This window comes from Venturia canescens, chromosome 3 (assembly GCF_019457755.1).
Source record: "Venturia canescens isolate UGA chromosome 3, ASM1945775v1, whole genome shotgun sequence".
Classification (NCBI taxonomy): domain Eukaryota; kingdom Metazoa; phylum Arthropoda; class Insecta; order Hymenoptera; family Ichneumonidae; genus Venturia; species Venturia canescens.
In genome coordinates this window covers 7,976,335-7,994,811 of record NC_057423.1, presented here as the reverse complement: position 1 = coordinate 7,994,811, position 18,477 = coordinate 7,976,335, and the positions used below count along the sequence as shown (strand labels likewise).

The following is an 18,477-nucleotide window of genomic DNA, read 5'->3' as shown; positions in this document are numbered from 1 at the left end:
ATGATATTTTCCTTTTTTCCTTGTGTCGCGTGTCGCATGTAGGTGCGTTGCAAAAAGTCAATATACAGGGTGTCCCAAAAGTCACCCCTTAAAATCGTTCGCCTGGACAGATTACGCAATCCTGAAAAGAAAAGTCCTCAGTCATTTTGCTCTCCGACGCGCCGTTACCGAGATATCGGAAGATTATTGCGCTCGGTCAAAGTCCTCGGTATCTCGGCAACGGTGCGTCGGAGAGCAAAATGGCTAAGGACTTTTCGCTTCGTAATACGGAGATCTATTCGTTCCGCTCATTTTTGGAGGTCACTTTTCGGACACCCTGTACATGATTTTTTTTTTCATAGGTGAGCTTCAACGCTTTTTCTCAACATTCGTGCTTGAGCTCGAATGTAACAACCCAGTATGCGATTTTCCCTGCAGAATTACCTTTTGTATATTTTTATAAATTATCGCTTTTTTATGAACAAATGCACGTATCTATACGATTAAGGAGGCAATTCCCCGCGAAATTCACCTCGACCTCGCTGCTTTATTCCCCACACCAGCAAGCCACAGCATTCGTTTTTTTTTCTTTTTCGTTTTTTATTCCCGCATTCAGGAATTCCCGGCTTTGTTGGCATATCCTGGAAATCTTGGAAGCAAGAATTCTCCTCCATCGTTTAGTTCAGCCTTTGAAGCTTTGTAGGCGTACAGAGATTCGTGCAACTCGAAATTTATCGTTGATTCGTCGCACGTGCAGATATGGAGATTCTTCACTGCACAAACGGAAATAAAAAATCTCGCGCGATTCGATATAGAGAATAAAATTCTGAGCATATCGGCAGCATTGAAGATGAAAAATCCTCGATTATTCATCGATCTTTGTTCGACGAAATAAATACAAATATCTCGAGATGTTTTATCGACAGCTGATCGATTCTGGACCATCATTCGTCAACCATAAATCCGGCCCAAGAGTTCATGGGTTTTTTTCATAATTCGATAGATCACAAGTCCACTCTATTTCATTGTGAGATCGCGAGGTTAATGAATTTAAAAAATAAATCGACATACCGATGTTCTTCGATTGACGCAAGTTGTGGATATCGTTACTATAAATTACTCCCTCGAGATATGCCGTTTCATTGCACAGCTGCTCCGTACGACACTCGTAGTTATGGGATATTCAAAGTGCAATTGAAAAAAAAAGAAGGAACAAAGGAACGAAGAATTTTGTATCGAAAACACCCCTAAAAGAAGCTACAAAAAAATTGTCGAAATTCCAAAAATTCGGGAGACCAAAATATCCGTGTGTTTCGTCAAAATTCTGCTCTGTCGAAACGCCTCGATCGCTGGTACTCAAAAAACCTTTTCATTATTGAATCAGACGATTTAAAAAAATTTGAACTTTCTGAATGAGCGGAAAAATCCTAAAAACGATCGAACCACTCCGCGCTAATAACTCCATACAAAAAATCTCAGAATACCTGCGAACTCATGAATAGATTGGGTGTCAAGGGATTAATAAGACTTCGGAGAAACGTCAATCACGCGGGGCCTCGTCGAGAATATCAATGGCATAGCAATCGTTACGTTAAGCACATCCTCGACTCGTTCGATGCTTACGTTTTCGTATCACCCAGTTCGGATTCGTAGAAACAGATGCGCGAGGCGCTCACGATCGGCAAATATGAGAGGGATCGGGTCAATTAGCTCCACCGATCCTGGGGTTACGCCAATCAAGTGCATGTCGCCTTAATGACTCGTGTGCGTGTCGAGCGTTTGCTCGTCCCATTCAGTCGACACGAAACAATGAGAATTGCAAAAAAGTGAAAAAATAAGTTCGAACGAAGTTTTTATCTCGTTAATTATTCCATTACGAAGACATTTATTCAATGAAAATTCATCAAATTTCCTTGTTCGTTGATTGTTACTTCAAATTTACAAGGAAATTGAAATTTTGTCAAAATCTCAAAATGAATTTAACTGAAGCTTAAGCTTGTTCGTGCACGAAACGATTTTTTTAAAGAAAGTCTTCAAATTCAGAGCTTCAATGGGTAGTTGACTGATATGCGTATCAATTTAAGGGGTTCGTCCCATTGGTTATTTAAATAAACGTGCTTAAAAAAAACAAAGATATATTACGTTGAAGATTGAAGGAAATTGGTAATGAGCACTCGTAACCTCACATTTGTTTATTTCGGCATTTTGTTTCTTCTTGGCTTGGCCCGTTCCTGTCACAGTCTTCTGTCTTTTTATTGACACTTTTTTTTTGACCCATTTCCCTTTGCGCTCCCTAAAGCGATTTTTTACATAAAAACTATAGTATTTTAGCCAGGGGCGAATGAAATTTGGGGTTCAGTCAGTAATGGATCTCCGATTGTAATTTCATGCGCAAAAAAAAAGTTGGAAAAATGTATTTACAATTTTGAATGAATAATTTTGACATTAATTTAGAGTGATAATCTTTAATTAGGAAGTAAAAATCGAGCCAATTTAGACACCCATAAAATACGATACTACCTTAATTTGATTAAAAAAGAAATGAAATTCGCCATGGCATTGAAATTAAGGGCGTGGAAGGTACGATTTTTTCTATCAAATAGTAACAAACGTTCTACGCCGTATCGTGGAATAATGATGATAATGATTCCGTGGAACACTCCGAGGCGAATTAATAAAGTATCGTATCGGCGTCAGGTCGTATGGAATGTGTTCCTGGGAGAGCTCTGCTCCGCCACGGAGCTCTGTGAGAACTTCCAAGCGCTGAAAAAAGGCATGAAGAGGCGCAAAGCTGCACGCCATATAATTCGATATCGCGCTTCTCGAGTGATGCCGCGCCATGCGTATAGCTTACAACTTTGCAGCTGTAAAAATAATAAGAGAAAAATTACAGGAAAGAAGTCAAGTCACGGAAAAAGAGCGAAATTGCAATTGTTTTGTTTATTTTTCCATGCAAACTGTCAACATGACAAGTAACCCAAAAATATGTTTGATTTTCGGGGTTAATAGGATTGAAAAAAATTTGTTTGTTTAGTCGCTCATTCGTGCAATTGCACTGAAATCAGTAAAATGTTTTTCCGTCCAATTTTGACGTTCCGAAGATCCTTGATGACTGCTCAAGGATTCAAGCACGTTGGAGCTATTTTATCGCGTAATTTTACGCTCACGTCGAACGTCAGATCAAAATCGATGAAAGTCACAGTTTTCGGCGCCGCCGGACGAACAGGTGGAAGAAAAATAATTTTTATCTTTCCCTAATTCGAGTTTTTTCTGAGTTCTCCAAAAAAACAATGATTGTTTTTCCGGTTTTAATCCTAATTTCCCTCGATTTTTTCCCGATTAGCAAGATTTTTAGTTTCTTTTTGTGCCTCGCTTACAAATTGATGATTTTTCTCGACGCAGGGAGCTGCCTTTCCCTCTTTCTCAAGCAAACTTCTCTGATCGACGAACTAGCGATCTACGACAAAGTCAGTGTGGCTCCTCTCGCTCTTGAACTGAGTCACATCGACACCAAACCGAGAGTAACTCACTACGAAAGTAACGAGGAAGGTTTGAAAAGAACGTTGGACGATACGAAAATCCTCGTAATCACGGCTGGGGAAGCTTGCGACGGTAAACACTCAACGAACGATGCTTTTATGGCCAACGCCAAAATCCTCATGGATTTGATTCCCAACGTCATTAAATACTGTCCAACGGTAAGGCATTTTTCAACATTCCATTTTCCTCCATTCACTGTTCGATTGAACTCCGAACCGTGCGATTTTCATTAAGGTAGATCATGCCCGTAGGATCGTATTTTATGGGTGTCTAAATTGGCTCGATTTTTACTCCCTAATTAACGATATTATCTTTCTAAATTAATGTCAGAGTTATTCATTCAAAATTGTAAATACATTTTTCCAACTTTTTTTTGGCTCATGAAATTACAAGCCATTAAGGGGATCCATCACTGACTGAACCCGAAATTTCATCCATCCCTGACTAAAATACTATAGTTTTTATGTAAAAATCGCTTTAGGGAGCGCAAAGGGAAATTGATCGAGAAAAAAGTTAATAAAGACAGAAGGCTGTGGCAGGAATGGGCCAAGCCAAGAAGAAACAAAATGCTGAAATAAACAAATGTGAGGTTACGAGTGCTCGTTACCAATTTCGTTTAATCTTTAACGTGACTTATCTTTAATACTAGTAAGACAATCGTCTCGAATTTTTTCCCAAACCTTATTCATTATACTTCATTGTTATTGTGTTTTTTTTATAAACTCGGTAAGAAGCATTCATTCGTTGTATGGAAAGAAAAACGATTTTTTACGTACAGTCCTTATAGCCCTGTGTATTTTTCGTTATATTTAAGCACGTTTATTTAGATAACGAATAAGACGAACCCCTTGAAATTTGATATGAAAAACAATCTTTCTTAATAAAATCGTTTCGTGCATGAGCTACCTTAAGTGCGAATTTGATCGAAGCTCTCAGGAGTTTTAATCGAATTATTTCAATGAAAATTGTCAATTGATCAATGAAAAGAGCCGGGAAATTTGTTTGCCAAAATTTCCCGACTCGAGTGTCCCCCACGTTCGATTTCCCATCGATTATCGAAGAATTTTTTTTTCCATTCGTTTTTTTCTTCCATCGTTTTTTTCACATTCTCTCATTCGCATGACACGAGAATACGAAAGAGTCGGTGCGCTGAATTTTCGGTGTGTATCCGCAAGAATGCGTCACGAGGTTGAAGAAAAGACGACGATAAATGGATTCGCGTGTGTGCGCGCTCATGCATTTGTTCGCTCCAGTGCTAAATAATGGGGTCCCGGTTCGAGAATAAAACACGTTTTCGTGTACAAACCCAGAGCGGATGTGGTCGACCTTGTTTCTCGTTTTTTCCATTCCCTGCCCTTTTTTCCTCGCTCTCTCTTCCCTCTTTTCCTTCAGATACGAATCTCCGTTAATTAAGCTTCGCAGAAGCGAAAAATATTAATCAAATTTTAATTAATTGTGTTCCGTGTCCTCCGCAAAGAGAAACAAATTTTTATCCATTTTTCTGTACCATCGAGCCCAACATCCAACCGAAAAAAAATTTTCAAGAAAATCCTCTTTTTCGATTGGCTCATTCTCAACTCGTTAACAATCGCATGCAGGCTCTCGTCGCTCTGGCAACCAGCCCGATGAACCAACTAGTCCCTCTGATTGTCGAGATCTACAAGAAACACGGTTTCTACGATTACAACAGAATTTTCGGAATAACGGCCATCAATTCGATGCGAGCGAATAAATTCGCTGCTGAGATCATAGAATTCGAGCCAGAGTGCGTCATGGTCCCGGTTATCGGTGGTAATTGTTGCAGAACTTGCGTTCCTGTCTTCTCGCAGATGAAGCCGCGTTGCGAATTCACTCATGTGAGTTTCCTCTCATTTCAAGTGAACGATAATCCACAATTTTTTAATTTTAATTCAAACAATTCCATAGAAAGTGGTAAAGTTTTTGTAAATAAAAAGAATGAAATGATTTTTTTCAACGATAAATATGGAGCGATTTTTTCAAATGAAATAATGAAAAAAAATTAAAAAACAAGAATATTGACGGCTGGTTATTCGTTCAGGAAGAATTGGGAAAATTGAAGTACGCAGTGACGATGGCAGAGGAAATATTCACGAGGAGCTCGAAAGAAAAAGGAAATTCTTCGCTGTCGATGGGATTTGCAGCAGCAAGATTTTGCATCTCGTTGTGCAAAGGTTCGGCAGCACTTGAGTCACGAGTTTCTAAATATTGTTGTGATGAGAGGTAAAAAGAGGAAAATTACTGAATGCGTAGCCTTGGTCGGGGAACGCGACGTCGTGGAATTCGCTTACACTCGCTCCTGCGTTATCCCGGAAGTGACGTATTTTGCGGGCCCGTTGGAGCTCGGTCCCAGTGGAATTCAAAAGTATTTGGGTGTGCCACCGCTCACGAATGAGGAATGCAAAAATCTTGAGTGCGCGATCCCCCATTTGCGGGAGGCGATCACAGCCGGAGAAGTTAGTAGATTTTCCTCATTTTTCATTCAGTAAAAAGTGCTTTTTCCAACGAAATTAAACGAGTCAAACAAGCTGTTGATTCCTTCGAGAATCTCACAAGCAAAAAAACGCTCCGAACGCTTCGGCGACTCGGAATTTTATTCACGTTCTAGAGCATTTAACATTCGAATCGTCGTCCATCAAAACTTTAACGTGCCGGAAGTAATGGAGCTTTTAATTTATCGCTCGCGCCGACGTCGCTGCTCTCGCGCTCAAAAATCATAATCTCCCGCTTGACGAGACAGCGGAGGAAAATAAGTACGAATAAAAAACAACGTCGAATAAGCGTTTTGCAAACGATCGCGGGCATTTCACCCACGCGAGTCGTTTACCGGGAGGGAATAATGCGTTTGTGAACCTCGTCAGTGCTCGATTGTAGTTTAACAATAATAGAACGCGCCTCTACGTATATTTACACGCATTTATATCCGTACAAAATATGTGTACGCGTATTAATATCCGAGATTGCAATTTGCGGGTGCAAGCAACCGCATCGAAAATCCACGCTCCAATAGCCATATTTATTCAAATTGGCTCGAGGGATCGTTGAAAAATTTTATAACCGAGAATACTTGGCGAGTGTTCGGCAAAAGGAAACAAAAAGGTTGATAAAAATTACGGGAAAATAGGCTTTTTATATTAATTCATGAAAGCGAGTGAACTATCGTGACATAAATAACAGGAAACCGTTCCGGGCCCTGTCAAATTACTAAAATGAACGTTAAAGCTCGGGTTTATCGATCGGTAAAGACAAAAGTCCCAGAAACTTCGACGAGATTAAAAAATCGTTAAAAAATCCACTTTCTAGAAAGTTGATGCCAAAATTATCGACGATTTTCATGAAATTCGAAAAAAGTTGATGGAAGCTCACTTTTTTATTGGTTAATGAGAAAAATTCCCGCAGGCATTGGTGCTCGGTCCCCGGCAGTCGTCGACGGAGACGTGCCCGCAGCATCCCGACATCTGCGGCCAGGAGATCTCCGGCAAAATGCAAAAGTCTGATAAATTTTCGCAGCCGTGTCCGATCTGACGGGGGAATAAGAGCGGAGAAAATAAATGGAGGAATGTGAGTGGGGAAGAATAAAAAATGAAAGGAAGAGCTTTGGAAGTGGCGAGGGCAGATGGAAATCCGTACTTCGTCGTCGGGGCTCGCGGACGTCGACTTTCTCGTCAAATCGTAAGCACGAGCTCGACGAGTGCCTGAATTACACGAGTTTCGTAACAAACTCGAAAATCTCGTTTCGAGCAAATTTTTCTGCTGAGACGAACGAACGTGAGTGAGGAAAATAATAAATGGTATTGGGAGAATTCCAAAGAGGGGAAATACTGCAATTTTTATTTCCACCGTCGCTTTTGATGGGTTCGAGCTCGATACCGATGGAGCCAGTCTCGATACAGTCCCATTTTGTTTCACTTCGATAAATATCGTCCTCTGGGATTGTGTTTCGAACGGGAGGATCGGCGGACTCTTTATTCTTAAAATAGTTATTGGTAATCTCGTATGCAAAGCGAGAGCTCCAGTAAATTTGAAATTTTAGTAGAGCGCGTTTACGACGAGGAAAAAAATACTCGAAACGTTAAATAAAAAGGAAAAAATTGGGGGGTGGAGGACTGGGTGCTCGTGCCCTTCATTTATCCGGTGGAACGGCGTTTTTCACACTCTCACGTGTGCCATTACTCGTTTGGGTGGACGCGGTACGAGACGAGAGGGCAATAACGCGACGCGCAGCGCGGCCGAAAGTGCACTTTTCCATTGGCGACACGCCGGGACCGTCCTCGCTTTATTTGCATAGATCCCCGCTCTGTAATTTAATGGATTTGAGGCTTTACACGGGGGCATAATCCGACCGAGATTCAGAAAAGATATGTACTGTGATGTAGTTAACAGAATAAACGAAAAAAAGGAGGGGAAGGATCGGAGAAAAAGAATCGAGGCTACGAGTGTACGCGGATATTTGAGCGCAAACGTACACACTTGCAGCCCCTTTTATAGGCGATCGTCTCCGAAGCGTTCGTAAATTCTCGCGCGAAAAGCCTCTGCGCGACTGCAAACTTGTTGTCTGCCGTATCGATGCAATATTCTTTTGCTGGAGCCTCAATTCGTACAGGGCCATTCACAACTCATTTCTGAGACCCTAAAATCCCACTCGATCCTGCTATTTCCAATTAACAATCCCAATCCCGCGAGCCGATTAAATCAGGAATATTTTGAATCGAGGATATTTTCGATTAGTGGTATTTTCAATTAGGGATATTTATCATTGGGTTTTTTGCGAATTCTTAACCGTCGTATTCGTCGTCGCCGATTAATCTAGAGCATCCTCGTTGCGGCGTCATCTCGCAGCCACGAGGAGCCAGAAAAAGCGAAGACGGACGAAGCCCCATCGATTCTGAAGTGCTCTGTACATGCGCGACTATATACACGCATATTAAGCTACCACCGTCGCGCAAATGTCTTAGCGTGCATTAAATATACTACTTTGCGTCGTTTCTCCTCACGAGGGGCAGACCCCTCGCGCGACTACCGTCGTGTCTGGTGGCCATTTACATTTCTACCATTCGGATTCCTCGGTGTCTGACTCTCGCCGTTGCTGCTGCTGTTGCTCTTCGTTGCAACTGTATACTATGCGTGAAAAGATCGTTTCTGTTCGTTCTTCGCATAGCCCCTGTCCTTGAGGGTATAAGACTTCGTGGCGATGTATGTCCGAGACAAAGATCCTCCGCGCGGGCGCGTTCGAGCGACTCGGTTCTCCAAAGTCGCCAAGGCGCTCGTGGATTCGGTTTTTAAGGGTGCTTTCCCGTTGGGGGAAGCTCGACTCGCAGGTGCGTTGGATGGAACGTAATTGCGAGGGATGGAATTCGACGCGGCGAGTCTTGCCGCGGAGGCAACGAAACCTACAAACTTTGGCTCGATCCCAATTTCAAATAAATCTGAATATAGCTCCGGGAGAAAAAGATCCTTGTCGCCGGGAGTCAATTGAAATATCAAGTTTATGACGCCCTCGCGGCACTCGGAGACTCCACGGGCGTGCGCGCCCCCAAAGAAAGTCATTAAAACTAATCTCTCGAATCTCTTGACGTATGCACATTGTACTCGCTCGCTTTGCCAGCAGCATCGATACGCGTATACAAACGACGCAGCGCGCTCTCCTCGCCGAGTTAAGAGGCGAAATGTAGCGAGGGTGAGTTTATATGTAACCGCGCAAGAGATACGTCGACGCTTTGGCTCCCGCGCGATTCGAGGGACGAAATGCCCTCATAATTCAGGCGTGGCCTAAACGCTGTTAGAGAGCGCTGTACCCGCGTCGCCAGCCTCGTGTTGGGCGCCCGCAATTCTCTCCGAGCGTTATGCACACGCATGTACACTTGACATCTGTATCTTGTAACTTGTGTTCTCTCTCTGGCAAGCCGTTCTCGTAAATTCTTCGCTCATTCGCCCATCCGTGTATTCTCATATATAAAACTGGCTGTTGTAACTCTCCCGAAGCGGGGAGCACTCGTTTTAAAATGCGTGTACACTCCAAATCCCTGGATTTATGTGTGTCCCTGGGAGGTGTGCCTAAAGCCGGTGAGGAATATCAAGGAAACGTGAATTTTCAACATTTTTCGGGGATTTTCTGTCCCCGGGGCTCCGGAGACTGGAACCAGGAATTGATGGTTCACGATTTTTGGTGGATCCGAGAAAAAAATGGTTGAGGACTTTCCGTTTTGGGATTTCGCGATCTGCAGGATGGGGCGGTTCGAAGGAGTGACTTTTGGGACACCCCCATCAGGGCCTCCGGAGCGTCGGAGATGAAAATGCCAGAGGAATTTTCCATCCAGAATTTCGAGATTTATCTTCCCAGTGAATTTCCAGTCTCCACTTTTCGGACACCCTTTGTACATGCGTCGGTCATCAACGATGGAGAAAGACGTGGGGGCTGGCGTAGTCAACAGCAAAAGTGCAGTTCGTATCAGCTGAAGTAACAACACACACGTGAATATAAACATATCGTGGGATTGACCGGATGGGTTTCCTCTCTTCGGTGCGGTAACAGGTGCTGGGCCGCGGCCTCGTGTGCTCTTACTACCTTAACGCCGAGCCAAGATTCGATAGATAGTTATCTCCAGTAAATTACACACCGATTATTGCCCTCTCTAATTCCATGTCTTGAGAAAGAAACAATGAAAAAACGAGAAATAAAAATGTGATTTCTTAAGGGTGAATAACCCTGCTACGAGTCTGTACGAGGGGGTTTCAAAATTAAGGAAAAAACTATTCAGTATTCCATTATTTTAAATGGCTAGTCGACTGACACGCGTATCAAATTTTAAGGGGTTCGTCTTTTCTGGTCATCTAAATAAACGTGCTTAAATATAACGAAAAATACACAGGGGTATAAGGACTGTGCGTAAAAAATCGTTTATCTTTCCATACAACGAATGAAAGTTTCTTACCAAGTTTATAAAAAAGCACACAATAAAAATGAAATATAATGAAGGTTTGGGAAAAAATTCGAGATGATTGTCTTACTAGTATTAAAGATAAGTTACGTCAAAGATTGAAGGAAATTGGTAACGAGCACTCGTAACCTCACATTTGTTTATTTCAGCATTTTGTTTCTTCTTGGCTTGGCCCATTCCTGCCACAGCCTTCTGTCTTTATTAACTTTTTTCTCGATCCATTTCCCTTTGCGCTCCCTAAAGCGATTTTTACATAAAAACTATAGTATTTTAGTCAGGGATGGATGAAATTTCGGGTTCAGTCAGTGATGGATCCCCTTAATGGCTTGTAATTTCATGCGCCAAAAAAAAGTTGGAAAAATGTATTTACAATTTTAAATGAATAACTCTGACATTAATTTAGAGTGATAATATCCTTAATTAGGGAGTAAAAATCGAGCCAATTTAGACACCCATAAAATACGATCCTACGGGCATGATCTACCTTAACCGTGATTTTTGCTCTTTTGTTTCACTCGAAATAGCATCAGGAAATGATTGATCGATAGCCACATGAGTTTGCAACATTCGAGTGTTATTTATTCATGAAACGCATCGCGCACGCATTTGTATCGCTTAGTCAGGGTCATCTCTCGCGAGTTTCCCTACGCGAGATCTCGTAGCATCGGGAAACACAAAGATCCTCATTTATACGTGGCACGTAACCCTCCAGTATTTTTTCACCTTTTATTATGGTGGCTCTTCACGTTCAGTCAGGAATAGATCGATCGTACAAATCGATTAAGTTCGAGAGAGAGAGACAGAGAGAAATCGCACGGAATTATATGCATGTTGCGGTGTACTTTAACTGCGTTGTACATTTAATCGCATCACGCGAGCCTCGCGATATATATACGAGCGTGTAGGAAAGCTTGGGGCAAAATGAGACGAAGGGGTAAAATGAAGCAGCTGTCAAAAAAGGCGAGCAATTTTTGTCATCGTTTGCCCAGATTCTTTAGCTCGAATTTGATGTTTTAATAATGTGAGCTGAAGAATTGAATCGATTCGCAAAAAATGAGATCAAATTTTCGTCTCTTTTCCTTACTGGCTTTCAGGTGCTCCATTTTGCCCCAATATCTCAGGTGAATGTTGATGATTCTGTGGAATTTATCGTTGGAAAGAAGTACAGTCATTAATACTAAATTATTAAGTCACGCATTTCCGTCTTCGGTTCGTCTTTAAATAGATTATGCGGAAAATCTGAATAAATTGTGCAGCGAGGAGAGAATTTATTCGTCTTCGAAGACTCTTGCGCCGATAAATTCATCGTTTTATTGAATACTATTGTCTTTTTTCCAAAACGATGCAACGGAGAGTCAACTCCATCGGATGTTTACGGAGCTCGGGGACTTTTTCGATAAATTATGTGGAGCACGTGTACGTTGGCCAGCTTCGCAGTCACTTACACTTTTTATTGAGACGTACCTCGTTCTCGAGAAGCTATGGAGGTCCAGGGGGAAACGAGAAAAATATTTTGGGCTGTGAAATGATTTCAGAAAACGAGGAAATATCATTTGGGTCAAAATATTTAATGCAAACGACGATTATTCATGCTGGGATTCGTTCCAGATGTGATGAGCTAAGTTTTGAAAATTTTTTGTCAATTAAATGTTGGTAACAATTAAGCTTGTTGCTCAATCTTTTTATTCAAAAATATTATTCAAAAATACGTTTATTTTAATAACTTAAGCTTGATAGAAAATTTATTCTCGGTTATTGAAAATTGGGTTGAAATAAAGACAAAGTTTGGCAATGTTGCGTAATTTCTTCGCACTCAGCTGTTGGGTTTGACGCGGTGAACTCCATGCCTCTGTGCACGTGTTACGAAATTACATTTTTACTCAACTTTGACGTTTAATTTTTCCAAAATTAGTTCGGTAGCCTCAGTTTTCATTGAAACAATACATTCAGAAGATACTGAAAAATTAAAAGCGACAACCTTAATGACAATTGACAGTGCGGATTTACTGAGAGATTGTCAGCCATGAAAATGCAGGAATCCTCACGTGTCATGAATAATTTGAGATAATCTTTGATAAACGTTCGTGCGAGCAGAGGCAAATAAAATAATAATAAGGCAAGAGCGTATGTAAATGAAATACTTTTCGATCGATTGTGCAGATAGTTGAGTGAAAAAAAGCGTAATTACAGGAATTTAAATAAAAATGTTGATTCATATCGGAATTAAAGCCGTCGAGTATTCTCACGTGCTTGAGAAGAGCTTAAGGGTAGTTTCCCGAGTAAACTTTCATTTACAATCATCATACAGCCGTTATTTATTGAATTTTTAATAAGTCATCATATAGTGTTATCAGTTTTACGTAACAACGATATATTATTACGACAGCGATTATCGTAACATGTTGAGCGTGCACACGTTCCACTCGGTGGATCTCGCGTGGGTGTTCGAGAGGTTGGAAAAGCCGTTACGTATGTATACGAGGTAATAGAGAGGGCTTACATGTACACAAAGACGCGTTACAGCATTGATAATGCCCGCGGTGTGCGAGCACAGGGAAACAGCAGTGCTGCTGCTGAATACGGGGAAGAAAGAGAGAGAAAGAGAACGACCATTGCGAAGTGGATAAAATAAAGTTTGCCAAGGTGTACAGGCTCACTCGAAACTGCTGTTCGAAGTGACGAGGAGTTAGATCGTTCAATTCTGAAGAGATTATTATTTGGTCATTTTCGTCTCCGATGCACGGGAGCGGAGATATCGAGAAAGCGTCGGTACGAAGTGGGCGGGGCGAGCGCAACGCACGCGATTGGCTCTCGTTAAAAGACGAATATCTCACGAACGGTGGCTCGTAGATCAAAATGGCTGAGGACTTTTCTTTCCACAATTCGACGATCTACAAGACCTCGGAGTTTATAAAACTTTTGTAATTCTCTGTATATCCTCTTTGCGGGCGAGCTAACATTTACTTTCCGTCGCCGAGCTTATTAAAGGTGTGCCCGGTATACACACGCAGCCTCGATCTTTTCCGAGGGGCACAAAAGCGTAACACTCTTTTCTTGCTATCCAATATAATTGACTCTCGCCCTTCGTGTGCCCTCGTACCGGTTTCAAATGATTTTACTCCCACTACACATATGCTTATGGACGAGCGCACTCGTGAGATTACGATATACAGTTTCATAGATTATGAGGAAGCTTAACAATCGTAAGTTACGTGTAACTGTATTCTGTCAAAAAAAAAAAAAAAAATCAATTTTTCTATACATTTGTACGATGGGATCGAGCATATTTGATCTTTGATAAACCATTTTTTCTACCAGTTGACAAACGAGCTGAGTCTGTCTCAAAATAGAAAAAATTCGTGTGCCCAAGCGAGTTGGAAATCTCACTGTGTGCAGCAGTAGCTGAATATTTGCTTTGGAGTATTCCAACTTCACTTTTTACCCGGACAAACAAAGGGACTGGGAGCCCAAAAGATTGAGCTTAGTGACAACGATTGATGGAACTGTTATCGGCGCCAAACTGCACCCATAATTGACCACAAATAGAGTGACGTCATGAGACTAGCTGCCAAAAATAAAGGGCCCCGTGAACACACCATTTTTCGTAATCAAAGCTCTCATTTAAAAGCCATTTGATCGCGTTTAGGGGACTCGACACTCGTGACCTTGAACTTGTCTGTCTCAAAAATGAGTGAATTCTAGTTCGGTCTAGTTACGAAATGACTGAGTACCATTGATTCGTAATACGTTTGTGGATCAATATCAATATTTCGTAAACGAAACAGGCCGAACAGAATCGAATTGAACTCGACGACCCCCTTCTCGTGTCAACGAACCATCGCAAATTGACTCGTGTGAGCGAAAACACAAATTTGGATTATTCGGGCAATGCGGGTCATCGGTGTGGACAAAAATCGTTATTGGCTTACAGCAAATCTTGGCCTGAGCAAAATTGTACTTGTTGACACTACGAATTCGCAGTTGTTTAAAAGTTTATTTCGAATATTGACTATCCTGAGTTAGCAACACTCGTACTTTTTGTTGACGGGCTTGCGAATTTCGTCGATTCAAAATTTACGATGCTTTATGTGGGAGTATCTTGTACGAGTGTGATTACATATTTGTGTAGGTTGGCAGTTAAGAGCGATTATATGCTTCGATGTTTCGTCAGTTGGAAATGATTACGGTAGGAAATGTTGTGTCTGGTATAACCGACTGGACGTGTCCAGTCATCATCAAGATAAATGATCCTGGGAGAAGAGCGCGTGTGTCTCCTTATTCTCAGCTCGTTACTCTTCGTCTCGTGAGAGTCCGGGATCATCCAAAACTCTTGGACGATTCGTGTTTTCAATCCGCGGTAATCACTGCGCTTTTACTCCACAATACGCTTCTCACGAATCTCGTAACGTATTTTTTCGTACGTATGTATTGTATCGTTCGCAGCTATATAGGGTGTCCGAAAAGTCACTCTTCAAAATGTTCCCACTCGATCCTCTGCTCGATTTTGAGAAGAAAAGTCCTTAGCCATTTTACCGTCTGACGCACGGTTAACGAGATACGAAGGAATTTGTTCGCTGTAGGTATCGATCGGGTGTTTGGGAAATGAACGATCGTGCGTCTGGCTTAGCACATGGACTTGTCAATAAACCAAAGTGACAGTCCCGACGTCGTTCTTTCAATCAGTGATCTCATCTCTCGTGCCTCAACGCGTTTGTCCTTCATTGACTGGTGTCGCATGAACGGTTCATCGTAGAGGAAAATGGCAAAGGACTTTTCTGTTCAGAATTTCACAAACTATCTAAATTCATTATTTTCAGATTTGACTTTTGGGACACCCTGTATGAGGCAATGTATGTGCGGTCCCGAATCACCCTCGATATTCAAAGGCTGAGGTAAATCCCGTGTTATGTATCGCTGCTTAATTCAGCTAAAGAACAGACCGAATCTCTTACGGTACTGTTGGCAATGAAAATGAGGAGACGCCGCACAATCGTCCCTAATGCCTCAAAAAATTCAATTACCTGGCTGGTCTCAAAGGAAATCAAGATATTCTATTCCGAGTAGGAGAACCGCCATTTTTAAGAGGTTCGAGCAAAACGGTAAATGAACATCTTCCAATAATCGCATTCGTTAATGCTACCCATGGTGTCGGAGAATTTCAGGGGTCAACGAACCAACCGGAAGGCGCCATCGAAATTGAATCCGATTGCTCCTCGGGATGATACGTCACGGTAATGACCGTAGGTGCGCTCAACATCGAGACCAAAGTGAACCTCCATCAAATCTCAGTTTCAATTTTTTTTGAGGCTGCAAATGATGCACTTGAACAAATTTTTATCTCGAAAAAACGAAGAATCATGAAATTAATAAATGAGTGACGACTCGTTATAAAAGGAAAGAAATTCCGAGAGAATCGATTCCAAAAATGACTCCTTTACTCGACAAAAAAAATTAATGCTCGTTTCGGTAGATCGAATTCCTCCAACTCCCCTGATGGGTGCTACCACCTGGAGGCGACCTTGCCAAGTTCGAAAATGTACGACACAATAAGGAAGTATTACGTTGTATGCTTATTTCAATGCACGACTTTAATTATACGAAGAAAGTAAAGTCCAGCATAAATTCATATATGCAAAGAAAAATAAATGTACGCTATAAACTTGTTTTTTTCTAAAATAATGAAGAAATATTTGTGCTCGTGCTTTGGGAAAGATGGAGCAGCGAAAATGGCATAAACCATATTTTTTTCGTGATCACATTAATTAAAGTTCATGTAGAAATCTATGGAGAGAGCATATTCCCGTTTTTCTTGGTCGAATGCATGTGTCCGGTGCACTGCAAAAGTCTCGACACGCGACGCTCGAAACCGCGAATTTGCGTTTTACATTGAGAATTGGAAAGTCACCAACCCACACATGGACAGTATTTATGTTCGTGTGTCAAGTGAATAGTGAATTGTATTCGAGGGGGGATTGAAGAAACAAATCGTCAAGATTACACGACGACGAAGATCGACGTTTCAAAATGCAACTGGTGTCTTTTCGCGCATTGTGACAGTGGACAGGAATCATCCACTTTTCATGCTGGAAAATTACGTGACGTTGATCCCGTAACGCGATGAAGAGTTTGCCAAACGGGATTATTTTTACGTTGATTGACAATGAGCTTATAAAAATAAATGAAAAAAATATATATTTTCTTACGAAAGAAAAAAATCATTCGATAAGGCACGATCCAGTTACTCTTTTCGTGAATCTCTCATGCGATGTTGTCTTTTGTAGGGGTTCACGAGTGACCATAAGCCCCGTGTAATCATGAAATAAAATTGATAAAACAAGAACTACGATACGAATAAAAAGGGAGAAAGTGTCGTGTCACCGTTCAAGAAATACGGACGAGCAGCACTGCTGCATAATCCTTTTGGGAGGGTTAACCGAGGCCGACCGAGGCTCTGGGGGGTTGGAGCGGAAAATGAGAGATTAGAGTAAATATGAGCGAGCACTATATACAGGGTGTCCTAAAAGTGACCCTTGAGATCGAGGCTACAGACGGAAAACGTCATCCTGGAACGAAAAGTCCTCAGCGATTTTTCTCTCCCACGCACCGTTCACGCGTTATTCGCGATCCAAGCGAGTTGAAGTTACTCGCGAATTGCTCGCGAACGGTGCGTCCTACGAGAAAATGCCTAAGGACTTTTCTTCTCGGAATCGCCCAATTAATCGAAAAGCACCATTTTTCGATGTGACTTTTCGGACACCCCGCACATTATTATAATAAAATCGTGGCGATTGCGCGAGCAGCGCAACGGCGGAAGGGGCAGAGGGATTTTCCTTTCGCAGTAACGCGAGAAGAGAGGAGCGCATTCCCGATGCGATCAAGCCGGATAGACGATATACGAGAGAGTACCCTCCAGTATATCACATGTATACTTGTGTATTACATACACACACACACACACACACACGCAAACGCACACATATTGAACGGTGGATAAAGTCGAGAGATGGCGGAGGTGGAGGAAAAGGGCGAGGGGTGAATGGCCCCGGCACGACCTTCCTAAGAGGGGACGACCGGATCGGTGCTCGTGAAACTTATACAAACGTTTACGAATACGCCTGTACTCGCATGGAGATGCACATATATTAGTGGTAAGCTAAGTAAAGTATGTGTCTAGTGTTACAGCAACATTACGATGCAGAATATACGCTAAATGTGCGCCTCCCCCGCTTTGAGGCTCGGAGAACTTCCGCCTTTGGAAGATCCGCTTGTCGATTTGTCGATGCCCCCCACCAACGCGTTCCAGAAGGCTCTTCGTAGCTCGAGCATCCTTTTCTTTTCCTTTGTAGTTTTTAGCTCGAGTAAGCCTCGATATAAAATGCACATTATGGCAGGTTGAGAATTATCCGCTCGTTTTTCACGAGGCTGGAATTCGGATTGTGTTTCAGCGTCGATTGGGAGCACGCACGGCGATGTAAAATGGATTTTAATTCAAATGAAAGGTACGATAAAACCGAGAAAAAGTGCAGATACAAAGGTCTACTTTGTAAGCGTGGAAGGCGCAGAACCGGGTCGGGGAATCGATGTGGTTAAGCGAGACTTAACGAGTCAATTTAAAGCCAGTAATCGCGTCGATTCCTTCAGTCCCATAACCGCAAAAATGTGTATTTGCAACGAATTCAAGTCCTTACAAAGTCCGGTAGCGAGAACACGTTGACGCGATGGAACCCTTCCGCCCGGGGAATAAAAGCGAGAAAAAAGAGACGGAAAAAAGTGCACTCGCTTCTTTCATGTAGCGAAGAAAATTAGTGCAAAGTGGCAATTTGTATTACTCGCGGGTGCAGGTTTAAAAGATGCGAGGGGAGGGAAAAATTGAGCTCAAAAAGTGTGACGAAAACCGCAACACACTGTGCGTCAGACGCAAGCAACTTGTATTTACAACTTTTTCAACGCTAATCATCATCAACAACAATAATCATTCACAATAAAAGAAAAATAAATAATT

At 41.9% G+C, this 18,477-nt stretch overlaps 1 protein-coding gene across 1 annotated transcript; it reads left to right on the top strand.

Moving 5' to 3' along the window:
- The first annotated feature begins 3,087 nt into the window (after positions 1–3,087).
- Positions 3,088–7,309, top strand: LOC122407968 (malate dehydrogenase, mitochondrial-like). The gene is made up of 7 exons (XM_043414457.1): positions 3,088–3,205; positions 3,382–3,677; positions 5,118–5,375; positions 5,583–5,594; positions 5,627–5,711; positions 5,791–5,993; positions 6,937–7,309. The coding sequence occupies exons 1-7, from the start codon at positions 3,088–3,090 to the stop codon at positions 7,060–7,062; spliced, it is 1,098 nt and encodes a 365-aa protein (XP_043270392.1). The 3' UTR covers positions 7,063–7,309.
- Positions 7,310–18,477: the final 11,168 nt, after the last annotated feature.